Source organism: Anguilla anguilla, chromosome 7 (genome assembly GCF_013347855.1).
Source record: "Anguilla anguilla isolate fAngAng1 chromosome 7, fAngAng1.pri, whole genome shotgun sequence".
Taxonomy (NCBI): domain Eukaryota; kingdom Metazoa; phylum Chordata; class Actinopteri; order Anguilliformes; family Anguillidae; genus Anguilla; species Anguilla anguilla.
In genome coordinates this window covers 26,315,229-26,327,988 of record NC_049207.1, presented here as the reverse complement: position 1 = coordinate 26,327,988, position 12,760 = coordinate 26,315,229, and the positions used below count along the sequence as shown (strand labels likewise).

The 12,760-nt window shown below is 42.7% G+C and overlaps 1 protein-coding gene across 3 annotated transcripts; it reads right to left on the bottom strand.

Annotated features, from left to right (window-relative positions):
• Positions 1 to 1,575: 1,575 nt before the first annotated feature.
• LOC118230990 (clathrin light chain A-like) lies at positions 1,576 to 12,326 on the bottom strand. 3 transcript variants are annotated; one of them, XM_035424352.1, is made up of 7 exons: positions 11,986 to 12,325; positions 10,004 to 10,041; positions 8,463 to 8,580; positions 7,563 to 7,674; positions 6,438 to 6,491; positions 4,205 to 4,240; positions 1,576 to 2,236 (listed from the first exon to the last, which is right to left on the bottom strand). In XM_035424352.1, exons 1-7 carry the CDS (start codon positions 12,170 to 12,172, stop codon positions 2,065 to 2,067), a joined length of 717 nt encoding a protein of 238 aa, XP_035280243.1. In that variant the 5' UTR covers positions 12,173 to 12,325; the 3' UTR covers positions 1,576 to 2,064. The 3 variants fall into 3 exon arrangements, with proteins under 3 accessions (XP_035280243.1, XP_035280244.1, XP_035280245.1); XM_035424353.1 differs by lacking the exon at positions 4,205 to 4,240 and having other exon boundaries at positions 11,986 to 12,326; XM_035424354.1 differs by lacking the exons at positions 4,205 to 4,240; positions 6,438 to 6,491 and having other exon boundaries at positions 11,986 to 12,326.
• Between the last annotated feature and the right edge of the window lie 434 nt (positions 12,327 to 12,760).

The window sequence follows — 12,760 nt, the reverse complement described above, 5'->3', positions numbered from 1 at the left end:
CCAGTTCTGCCAGTCAGTTGTGCAAACTACAGCGGTGAGTATGACTAGTCACTGTCTGTAAACGTGCGATGGAGGAAACACATTAAATCATCTTTTGGTTCCCTTCTGGAAGCTTGAGTTGAATTACTCGTTATCCAGTTACAATTCGTTTTCTAGTAGCTACTTGCCCAGCAGCTTCCAGCCAGTTGGTTTACTTGCTTGGGGCATCGCGGAAAATCTGGAAATTCGTGGACTACAGTTCTCCAGTGACCGAGAACACATGGAAAATGACAAAATAAGCACGGCAACACGGCAGATTGTAAAGTTTGTGTTTGGGGTATGTTTAATGATAAAGTAAAAGTCGCTTTAGAAGGTGTATGAAAACCCTGCGTGTCGGTGTTGCGAATTCACGTAGCAGCAAGTTTACTAGCTAAGTTTTATTCAGTTACTACTGTAGTTTTAGCAACTCTGCACCATTGCTAGTCAAACAATGTTATGTAGTTTGGGTGGGTAGCTAGCTAATGTGACAATACGGGTTGTTAGAGAGACCGGGGTGCTGATGCTGCGCGTGGCTTAGGCTTGTTTGTCCATTTTTTCTTTATCTTATCGTCATTATAAATGCGACGTAGAGAAGAATGAGCTACTTTTCGAGGAATGCAGACAAGCTCGGCACCTAAGACCATGAAGCCACTTTTGGTCGCTCTCTTTCTCTTATAAACATAAGACGCATAATACTTGCATGTAGTTCCATTTAGCTCCTTATCTCCTTGAAAGAAAGTACGGAATTGAAATGAGAGTACACAACAGAACAGATCCACTTATTCTTCTAGGCTTTGCTAATTAAATATGAACTAAATATTATCATTACTGTCCTGATAGATTTGCAGCATCACAATTTAGTACAATTATCTTGTTTAAACATATTGTGTGTTTTAGCTTGTGCTGTTACTGTTTGAAGTGTAATACTGTAGCACTCTAGAGGCAATAAAGTAGGGGAAACAAATTAGTGAAGAAAATTGTATTGTGGACATAAACTGACGCCGGTTTCCTCCCACAGTCCAATGAAATGTTGGTTGGATATATTGGAGAGCCTAAATTGTCCCTAGGTAAAAGTGTGTGAGTGAATGGTTTGTGTGCCCTGTGATGGATTGGTGATGGACTCGTGACCTGTCCAGGACGTATTCCTTTCTCTTGTCCAATGCACGCACCCCCCCAATAAACTGTCCACATTTTGCTTGAGATTGTCCCCCCTCAAAAATTTTGGGTGCACTACACCACTGATGAGGCTTGGGTTGGCTCAATCTGGTTTCAGTTAGGACACATTTCATGATTCCAAATTCCAGCACATGCACCTGTACATAAGAAGTCAAGGCAATTTTGCTGTTTATACTTCTGGGTTTACTACTACTCCACCTAATGTCACCAAGTGCCAACATAAAACATTAACTAATTCCCCCACTAGATGGCACCAGACACCTTTACAGCTTTGTCTGCAATTTAAACTGATGGAAGTGCCAATTTAATGCCCCATTAGGCTGATTTTACAAAAATTAATCAGAACGTACAAGAATTATACAAACAAAACTACTCAAGACGTAAAGGATTCACACACTTTTAATGACACTGACGACAGGATTCTGGGAAATGTACACGGACCATTAGTTTATCTACCCCTGATCTTGAATCAAACCATTATATTTCTATCTCTGATCTTCACTGCTTTTGTATATAAAGCCTATATACATTGACATACACGCCATATATGTACATGCACGTACAAGTACTACACACTGACTACTTCATTCCTGGAGGGGGGGGGCATGGATGGGAAATGCATAGTTTTTAAAAATGTCACAACACCACACACTACCTAATGCTGGAACAGGACATTTGGAGTTTGGTCCTTCAAAAGAATAAGAAAATAAATCAGTTTTATTAAATTTTTTGTGTATTTTTTTTGTTTGCTTTTGTTCTGATGGAGAGTGAAATCGATGGGTGAGGAGCGCAGCCACACGTGGGCAGGGGAGGCGGCGGCCTGTGGGCAGCTGCGCCGCGATTGGCTCCTCTCGGTGCTGGGGGGCGGGATCAGTGCACGAGGGGCGACTGTTTGAGGGAGATGAGGACGGACCGCATGCGGGACACGTCCTTGGCCTGCTTGCCGGTTTTGGGGTTGAAGTCGCAGAGGTGCGCCACGCGCTCCCACTCCGTCCCCGGGTTTCCCTCGTCCATCTCGGACACCATGGCCTCCTCCGCCGCCCTGCACGAACGGGAACACGCTCAGCGGTGGTCCGGAGGAGGGGGGTAGCTGTCAACCACGCCTCCCGGACCACACCCCCCCCCCCCACCCCCCACCCCATCCCCTCCCTATCCCACCTAAGTAACACCCCTCGCACCCCTATATCCAGAAAAACTGTTCCAGTTTCCAGTTAATTCTTAAAGCGGAATTTCAGTGACCTAACCTGAAGTATGCCCCCAGTCACCCACGCTCATTTATACTTGGGCTAGCAGTCAAACTTAAATGCGAACTCCATCTTGGATCCATACGGTTTGCTGCTGATCAGATTTAAATGGAAACTCATGAATTTCAGTCTTAGATGTCCAAAGTTTTATTTTTTTACCCAAACATAAAGTTACATAAAACAAATAAATAATAGCTACAATAGCTCACCTAATTGCACTTTTGAGTCACCCACACCAATTACAGAGAGGGGGGTGGGGTTCAAATTTGGCTAAAGAGTCTGCTACCAAGTGCTAGTTTCTTTTGGATTTTTAAAGACCAATTTCAGTGACCCATTCTAAGCTGGCTATTTCCTTGGTAATTGAGTTTCTCTGAAGCACAGATTCTAGTAATCTGCATGAGAACACAGCCATATACTAGTGTATGCCCAGCAGGTGGGATTGATCTGTCTCACTTTCTTGAGGGGGGGGGGGGGGGATTCAGGCTGGAGCACAGCCTGGAGAAGCAGTTAGTATGTTCCAGCCCATCACACACAAACATACATACACACAACATTCAGGTCACTGCACAACAATAGAAAACATCTAAAAAAAAAGAAGATTATCCTGAAATATTTAACACAGCATGCCCACTGCCTGCTCTCTCCGGATCCAACACCTGGAGTCATACCCCGCCCAGGGTTTAGTAGCTTAGTCTGTTAGTTTACGCTCATGGGAAAGGGTGAAGATGTAATATTGGTCTTTTCAGGAGACTCCATTCTGGTTGGTTAAAAGAGCCACCATACTTTCTTTTAAAGACTAAAATGTCACGTGCCTTTTCTCTTAATATTGTAGCACTGTCCAGACTGAGAACAGTCCAAATTGACTATGCAGTGCTCTGAGCTTCAAACTTTTGTTTTTAAAAGAAACCGCTCGCCAAATTTGCTTCCCCCATCCAACAATTACAAAATAAAAATAAATAAATGAATGTACGCCAAGTTTACCTTTTAAAGCTTTTTGAAAAACGTAAAGAATCGTCTCCATCAATCTTTAAAATTGTCATAATGGCCACTAATAGAAGAGCCTACAACACACATTACCAGCACCTGTGACTCCCCAGTAGCTGGTTAGCTTAAAACAGCAAGCAGTCGTAGAGAACAGAGCCTTATGCCTCTTTGTACAACTGTTTCCACACGGCATTTATGTTGCATTAATCAGAGCCAATTATCAAAACCAACTTGTACAGCTTTATACAAAGTCCATGTATACAACTGTCACTGAAGCAGTTCAAAGCCTGAAGCACCTTGCTTCAGAGATTCTTTATTACAAATTTGGAAATTATAATTCAGATGGGTTTACTACTGAAGTAATTCAGTGATGCAGTGCCCCACCTGGGCACTGAACCTGCAACCTCCCTTACAAACCCAGTTCCCAAGTTGGCACACTACACTGCCCCCAACTGACAGCCCTGGCGTTTCCTAACCCCGCCAAACCAGAAGGGACCAGACTCATGGACCACAGCCTTGGTTCTACAGTGGCCCAACCGGGCCAATAAACACCAGAGCAGAACACAAACGGCAAATGCAGATGGGCAGCTGATGACATATACAGATGCATACGCAAGACAAGTAGCAGTACCATCACATCACCACAAGGGGAACAACCAATCCTCAAATCCAGAGAGCAAAACAGAAAATAGCAGCTCAAACTGTATGGTCATCATACAAGCAGTTTCATTTTTCAAAAATAATAAATAAACTCTTTTATTATTATTTTTTGTTTACTTAACTGGTCTAGGCGGTAGCAAGGATGGTTAATGTGTGTGCTTTAAGGTGCGTAGGAAAAAAGAAAGGAGAAACAGATCATAAGTCAGACAGAGAAATGAAAAGCAAATGAGATTTATGCAAATGACGAGCCAAGCATGCCTTTCGCTTGTTTCTAGCGTTTTCAGCTCTCAGCCGTCACTAACTGTCATTAGTGGTGTTTGACTACCGTGCTTCCATTTTATTTTATTTTTTTATGTTTTGCATGGTAACAAAAGTGCTATTTAGCCTTTCACTTGCTTTTGCTATACCAGTTTGAATAGTGACAGTTATGAGGGCTGAGAAACTGAGCTTGGGGTGGGAGGCCGATTTTTAAGGCAAAAAAAGAAATAAAAGGAAAAAATATAACATTTCAATGCCTACAGCCACCTACAATACAATACCCAAACACTTAAGTTATGCATCTACAGCAGACGGGTGAACACTGCACACTTCCTACACCATTATGTGTTTGAAGCAACTGCATCCATAACCAAGTTTGAAATCTCTCTTTCCAATAAAGCTTCTCACCCTCTGAGCAATTTTATCTAATTGAGATTATAACCTGGCTTTTCAATCTTCTGCACAAGTACATAGTGTCTAAATGCTTTTAATTTCAGAAGGGAGAAGCATTGTGTTCTGGGAAAAACTCCCATCTGGAACATTCTGGAAAAGTTCCCATGGCTGGCAGTTAAATGGCTTCTGTAGGTACTGGCGGATCATATGTTTTCAGCATTTTCTGCTATTTTATTCACATTATGAGGTCCCAAAGGACCCACCTCCAGCAAAGCTGAAAGGCGTGTTACATGCCTCTTACAGTTGTAAGCCATCATTATTAAATTACAATACAGACTGTCAAGTCTAAATCGCATACTGTGTTTGAAATAAATGTAAACGCAGCTGCTTCAAACAAAACTACTCCCTAGGCAAATGGCATCTAATGCATGGTCTTTTACATTACATTAACATCACAACACAACCACTATGCAGTTACCATTGGACACACTACAGGAATACACTAAGGAACAAATGGACACGTATTATATACTATATGTTCAGATAACTGCAAGCATTTTATAATGGAAATGCCCTAAATAATATTACTATTGTATTTGTCATTGGGCCATTCCACATTACACAATTTTGCAAATGTTTTATTCAAATCTGGCAAAGTTTTGCTACACAAACAGACAAGAATACAAAATTATGACAACAGGCAATTTACCTACAAACTAGTGTATCCAGCACCCTACCAAACCTGCATTTGAACACCCCGAATGTCTCTGCCTCAAGTTTAAACATTCTTGTTTCCTATAGTTCATTCATGCTGTTAAATGAAGGAAATTGTGCAGTTTATGAGCTTATGTGGTTGCACCGTCTAGTGCCGAAACAGCAATATAGGCAGTGAACGGCTTGTGTTCCAGAACCAAGTGTTCAGGCTCTCCTTATTTTGGGTTAGTCCCAATGAATGAATCCAGGCAAGGATCCTTATGTATGTACCTTAAACTGAAGCACCCATTTAGACCTCATTCATGACCTGGGATGAAGTACATCTGCTGTTATTTTTCGCACTTGGTTCCAGTGCTTTCCTCAGATCGAAATTGAGTCTCTTACTGTACCATACATTTTTACTCACATGCAACTGTGTTTCCAGGCACTAGTAAACCAGTAAAACTAGGCCTAATACTTCATATGTAAAGATCTGAACATACAGTATATGGATTTCATAATGTTATCAGCGAGCTGTGAGTGGAAAAGTATACAGGGGATGAAAAATTAAAAAAAACAACTATAAAAATGAAAACTTATATAACATTGGCTGTGGAATACAGATTCAGCTTATTTTAGAATTATATATCATAAGCATTAGGGCAACAGCTCATTAAAATGGCCTTAAAAAAAGTATTTCAGAATGCAATCTACATATTCTACATATTCACACTGTGTGATGTTAGACCAACAAATGGGCCACTAAAATCAGTCATCTACTGACTGACTGGACATATTCGCCTGTTACAGGCACCACAGGTGTGTATATATTGCCGAATACCCTCCTTGTCTCTACGAAATGAAGGAACCCAAAATGAATAACAAATAACGGTGATGATAATACAGTGGAGATGAGCCTCGAGTGTAAAGATGCTGGGTGTTAATGGGGGGCATGAGACGAGCAGCGTGCAAAGAGGGGGGGGGGAGGCGTGTTAGTGTTGAGTGACATACACATAACCAATCAGCTCAGAGAAGGGCTGTTTGTAGAAGTCTTCATCCAGCACCCTGGACAGAGACGGGCAAGCCCAGAGGCGAGCGGCAGAGAGGCAGGAGAGAAGAGAGAGAGCGGTAAAAAGGAGGAGAGAAACAGAGGCAACGTCCAATGACACGGCAGCACAGTTTGGAGGAAGAGAGAGAAAAAAAAATCCCCAAAACAAAAGCAACAATTACTGTTTACCACCACTAGAGGTAGATAGTTGAACTGTAGTAGACAACAGGCAGCCTGATCATGTGATTATAGATGTGTGAGGACGCTTAAAGTTGTTATGCTGATGTGGAGTTGGATGGACTATTAATATGGTATTGTGCAAGTGTCTCATTAGCCTGTATGGACTGGTGATCATGAGAGGCAAAACAGTGAAATAGCAGTTGGTTTTATGTTCATTAAGTCATTTGTTGTTAGGGAGACATTTTCAGTCCAAAGTACATCACAGGAGCTTTGTGTTGAGTTTAGCCACCAGCCAGAGCCCCCTGCCCTCTCTGGATGGGAGTCATTCCCAAAGTAATGTTGAGCAAACTGTCATACAGGGAACCTCCTCTGTTTTAAATCAGTAAATGCCCTGTATGACATTTGCTCAATTACTAATTCTGGAGTGGTGTCAGATTTGACCTGGAAACATGAAATCGGAAAAATGCAAAAAATTGCAATAATATGATTATTACAACTGTAATTTTTCCTGTTAATGCAGTGTTTAAAATGTGCAAACAGGTGAATGTTCCAGCGTCCACCTCTTCATCGCTCAGAACAAACTGTACACGTGTGGCAATTGCCCTATAAGAAATGGAGTCCTTATGAATTCAGGTACTCAAATTGGTATGGTACACTGTGTATAAAGCATATATAGCAAAGTATAGTATACTGTATATAAAGTATAGTAAACATTCTGATAAAAGCCTGCTGCAGCTTGCACTGGCAGCAGGGGACTCCATGGACACAGCAGGAGTCTTTGCGCTCCTCAGTTCAGCTTTTTAATTGGACAGTAGAAGCTCAGCTTGTCCACACCTACGCAGTGCAGCTGAAAGGGGCGTGGCCTTTGTGGGCAGGGCTGATGGGGGGGGGGGGGGGGGGTGGGTCACCTGTTGTTGACTTTGGTCTTTTCCAGCTGCTCTTCCTGTCTGGTGTACCACTCCTGCAGCTCCTCCTTTGCCTTTTCCTTCCACTGCTCCTCCTGAGTGAGTGAGCTGGCATCTGGGGGGGGGGGGGGGGGGTGGGGTGGGGGTGGAGCACAGAGGTGATTCAGTATGCTCTGGGCTGCAGGGATCCTTACTGATACAAAATGTACTGCTGCTACTCATTCCACTATGAGCCTCCTTCACAGCCAACACACACACATACATGCGCACCCAACACAAACACCAACACATGTACACACCCAGCACATGTAAACACCCAACACAAACACACACACGTACACTGCAGTCCCATTGTCATGGTACTAACGCACTGCGATACTTGCTTGTGCAGTTTAACACCGTAATACCAACACTTCAGTGCTGGCATTGCAGAACCAACACTACAGTGCTAACACTATGCTGCTAACATTGTAGTACCAATACTGCAATGCTAACAGTGTAGTAATTACTCCAGTTTCTCCAGTGCTAACTAGGGATCCGTACCGTTTAGATTTCGCCAATACTGTTGCTAAAACAATACTTTTTTGTAAAATGGTACTGGTGAGTTTGCCTGTAATTCCCTAGCCCTAGAGGGCAGAGTAAAACTGGATATTTCAATCGGCAGCGCAGGCATCGTACTTTAAAGTGGCAACAAAATTAGCATTGCGATTCGATCCAAAAGGTATCGGTCGTATGGGAACCTATGCCATAGTGGTACCAGGTTTTAGTACTTACTCCAGTGCTAACACTGTGATGCTAACATTGTAGTACTTACTCTGGTGCTAGGACTGTGATGCTAACGTGTAGTACTCTAGTGCTAGAACTGTAATAGTAACTAATGCTAACACTGCAGTGCTGACTCACCCAGGACCTCCAGGCGCTCCTGCTGCTCCTCCCTCCACTTGCGCAGGCTCTCAGGCTCCGCCTGCAGGCGGTCGGCGTGAGAGATGGCCGCGTACGCGTCAGAGGGCCCATTACTTTCCTGTAGCGCGGAGACACTGTGAACACCTCCAGCAATGCACTACAGCAGACATCTATCAGTCCATCAATCAACCGATCAACCAATCAAGCAAGCACAATCAGCTGGCTGACTGAACAATCAGTCAATAAATCAATTGGTCAATCCATGGGCCAGATTTTAATGCATAAATTGTTTCTTACACTGCATAAAATCAAACTGTCATCAGACAAGGGCCTGATGCAAAGTTCCCAGCTCATGGGAAACCCCTTCTTAATGTGTTATGTTTCGCTAAGCTTGATTTATGTGTTAAGCTCTTCACTGGGTTTCAGCTGTGAATAAATTGTACTCCAAAACATCTGTCCCACAGCACACCCATGATGCACTGCTCAACCGTGGTCCAAAACCAAAGAAGCAATGTGGTGCGCACACAGAAACGGGAGTGGGCAAGGGTTAAGATAAAACGCAATTAAATAACAGTAGAAAGGCAAACTCAATGTAAAAACATGGCTTAAAGGGACAATTAATGAGTGCTTCTGAAAATAACAGCATGTGCTGTCAGAACAGATTAATTAAATGTGCTAACCAACCTGAAAAATGAATGCAAGACTGTGACACTGACATTGATGTTGGCATCCCATGTGTCTGTGTAAATTAGAGTTGTCTGCAGCTCGTAAAGCTGCCCACTAGACAAGTAGTAGTCCAAGCTGATCATGTAGCAGTTACCAGACTGTACAGCATGGTATTTACCCAAAATGAACTGCTTGCAAAATTATAGGGTGTTAGTGGCACTCATCTGTGGCAAGCTTTGTGCTTTTAGGAATGCACTACTGAGTTAGTACTACGCACCATGCAAATACAGCATGTATTGCACAGCCAGATTAGGACTGCATAACATTCACAAGCATTATGCAATACATAGCTGGATTAATGCTACACAACATGAACATGCATTTTGCATTGCATAGCTGGATTAGTGCACATACATTCTGCAGTGTACAGCCAGGTTATTACTATGCAGCATCCACATACATTCTGCAATGCACAGCCAGATTACTACTACACTACATGCATGCATTGCATAGCCAGAGTACTACTATAGAACATGCACCATGCAATACACAGCCAGATTACTACTACACTATATGCATGCAGTGCAAAGCCAGTTACTACTATGCAACATGCACCATGCAATACACAGCCAGATTACTACTACACTATATGCATGCAGTGCAAAGCCAGTTACTACTATGCAACATGCACCATGCAATGCACAGCCAGATGACTACTACACTACATGCATGCAGTGCAAAACCAGATTACTACTATACAACATGTACCATGCAATGCACAGCCAGATTACTACAAGACTTGCACATGCATTATGCAATTCATAGGCTTACGATTGTGCAACCTGCCTATGAACTGATTTACTGCAACAGCCTACCTCTTGAAGTTCCCCATTCACTGCTCCATCAACTGCATCTAAAAAGAAATGTACATAATTCAGCTATAGCACAGAGCATTAAAAAAATGCTAAAGGTTAAGACTGGCATATTTTGATTGCAGCACACACATGACAGCCAGAGACGGTCCAAGGGTTTGGTGGCCCTAAACAAGAATGTTGTGGCCCCAAGGAGCTCCAACACAGGGGAAACATTTTATTATTTGTTGTGTGGCCCAGGGATGGTTGCAGCCTTAATTTTTTTTTAATGTTTCAACATTCTAAGGCAGGGTTCTACAACTCCATAAGCATTAGAATGTTCAGTTCAGAATATTCTAATCACATATTTGTGACCTTACACCTTAAAGGGTTAAACGACTGCGCAGTGTTTATGCCAGCAGTCTGCTCTGATCACAATCCCTGCCATCTGCGCGAACCAACACTTGCATTCAACTTCAAAGGCAAGAGCCAGATAGCAAATCATTTTCCTGATGTATTCCTTCACTGGGCTCCTATAACAAAGTGGCAATCGCGACCCCAGAAGCTGTAGAACAAACTGAAAATTAAAGATTACAAGCTAGGTTTTCCCTAAAACATCCACCAATCTGAATTGCTCTAGCAGGTTTCAGCCAGGTTTATGTTGTGTTCAATCCACATCTGAATGTAACAGGCGAATGTGCTGTACCAGTTACCCTGCATGTGTGTTTTTAATTGGTCAAATAAAACAAAATATTGACTTATTAAATGGGCTGTGGTTCTGAACGTTTGTACAGCGCATTGTGGACACATGGATCACTGAGGAGTCCTGTCTTTCTCTCTCACTCAGTCTAAGGCCACATTGTGCCCACGGCGTGAAGACCGTGTCCTGATTTACAATCCTGCTCTTCAAGCCACGCACTGCCCACTGTGAGCAGAACGCGCGGGGGAAAGGAATTCCTTTAAATATTAGCCTACTGTTTTCCTGCCAGAAATGGCATCTAACGCACAATTTGAAATCATAACTTTATCTTGGGAAATCGTAACCGTTATCGCCAAAGAAATAAAGTCCGTTTCATTTATGAACTGCATCTACTAAAATAAGAATAAATGTTTAAGAGCATGTCATGTAGGCCAGCAATAAATTCGGCCCGCAGCAGCTACGGCGGTGATTCACAGCCATGAAACATTTCAAGCTACAGTGGGCACGCGTGTCAGCTTAAATTAAAATCTGCCTTTCCAGTGTACCCTTACAGAGTAGCCCAGCCACCTTTCATATTAACTAATTATCATATGAGACTATTGCAGCCAATGTTACATATTTTTAACAGATGGAATTAAATCTCATCAGGGGCAATTCTGCGAGCTGTCGGGTAGCCTACTGGCTTTCTCGCTCGGTGGGATACGCGTGGGAATAAATTTCAAAGCAGTGGAGCTGTAATTGATACAACGCATTATTGTATCGATTCTTAGCTGTCTACTTTGTTTGACAAGTGTAAAGAGATTGTGCGTGCAGTAGCCTATGCGCTCACTTTAAAATACACAGTTTCATACGGTTGAGCAAAATCTTTCCGATGTCTGGCTGTTTTCTGGGTCCGTTCACAACGCAGGACAAAGCCTTCCGCAGTTACCCTTTGTTTACTGTCCGCTGCAGACCACCTTTTATTCATTTAACGCTAGCTCGCAGCGAACTACTTCACCATTTAAAATGATGCTGACTGGCTAGTCTGCTCTCCTTATGCTCAAAAATGCACCTAAACATCATTTACCAATGCTAAGCACATCACAGTCGCTGATAGCTTAGCCAACGCTGGCTAGTCCACCATGACACTCATATTACTCACCGTAGCTAGAAGCTACCATTTATTTTCAGCAAATTTGGTAGCGGTGACTCTGTTGTGCAGTCGATCTGGTAACCTTAGTCATTTTGCTTTAATTTTAACTCACAAACTAATCAGGCAAAAACTGCACCACCGAACGCAAACGGTATAACGTCACGTCATATTCACCTGTTATGTTGTTGCCGAGCGCAGACTGGACCTCGCCGCTGTCCAGGATGCTGAAACCTTCATCATTCTCTATCCCTGCAATCTCGCTCTCTTGTTGGGCCAAGAAAGCGGCAGCAGGGTCTTCCTCCGTCCCAACTCCATTCGCGGAAGCTGGTTCAGACGCGTTCATCGCACTGAAATCGTCCATGTCTACCAAACAGGAAAAAGCAGATGCCGAAAGGGTGAAATAAGTCTAAAGGCGACCTTTGTAGATCCAATAGCACTGGTAGGCAAAACGTAGATTACACAGAGGACGGAGAGCGGGGATAAAATCCCTGAGATTTAAGCGGAAATGTTAGCTAAACCAATCAGAGGGTAAAGCTTTTGATAGACAGGGAGTCGCACCAACCGTGATTCACAACCTACACTGACACTCCTGCATTTACAGCTACTGAGCCATTGAATCATGTGATCTTTGTGCAAATAATCACAGTACCGTTTTTTCAAATCTGCAAACCAGGAGAAGAATTTGCTTACAAATATATTTAGGGGCTTAGAATACCCAAATGTCGGCACTCGGAACTCATTAACATAGGTTCGTGCATGTGATGTTAAATGTCAATATTTGTAATGTTGTGTGCATTAAATCATGTACTTATTATTCATATGCACAGTTAAATTCAAAATAGTTGGGACAGTGACATAATTTGTGCTTTGTCTACTCGAGCACATTGGATTTGAAATAAAACAAAGAATACGAGATTAAGTGTGAACTGGCAGCTTTCATTTGAGGGCA

What these genes read in the sequence shown, in the direction of transcription:
- LOC118230990 (XM_035424352.1), bottom strand. Translation starts at nt 12,172, where the DNA reads ATGGACGATTTCAGTGCGATGAACGCGTCTGAACCAGCTTCCGCGAAT. An exon ending in GGAGCGCCTGGAGGTCCTGG is followed by an intron (nt 7,675 to 8,462) that starts GTGAGTCAGCAC and finishes CCCCCCCCCCAG; the next exon opens with ATGCCAGCTCACTCACTCAG. An exon ending in AAGACCAAAGTCAACAACAG is followed by an intron (nt 6,492 to 7,562) that starts GTGACCCACCCC and finishes GTCTCTGTCCAG; the next exon opens with GGTGCTGGATGAAGACTTCT.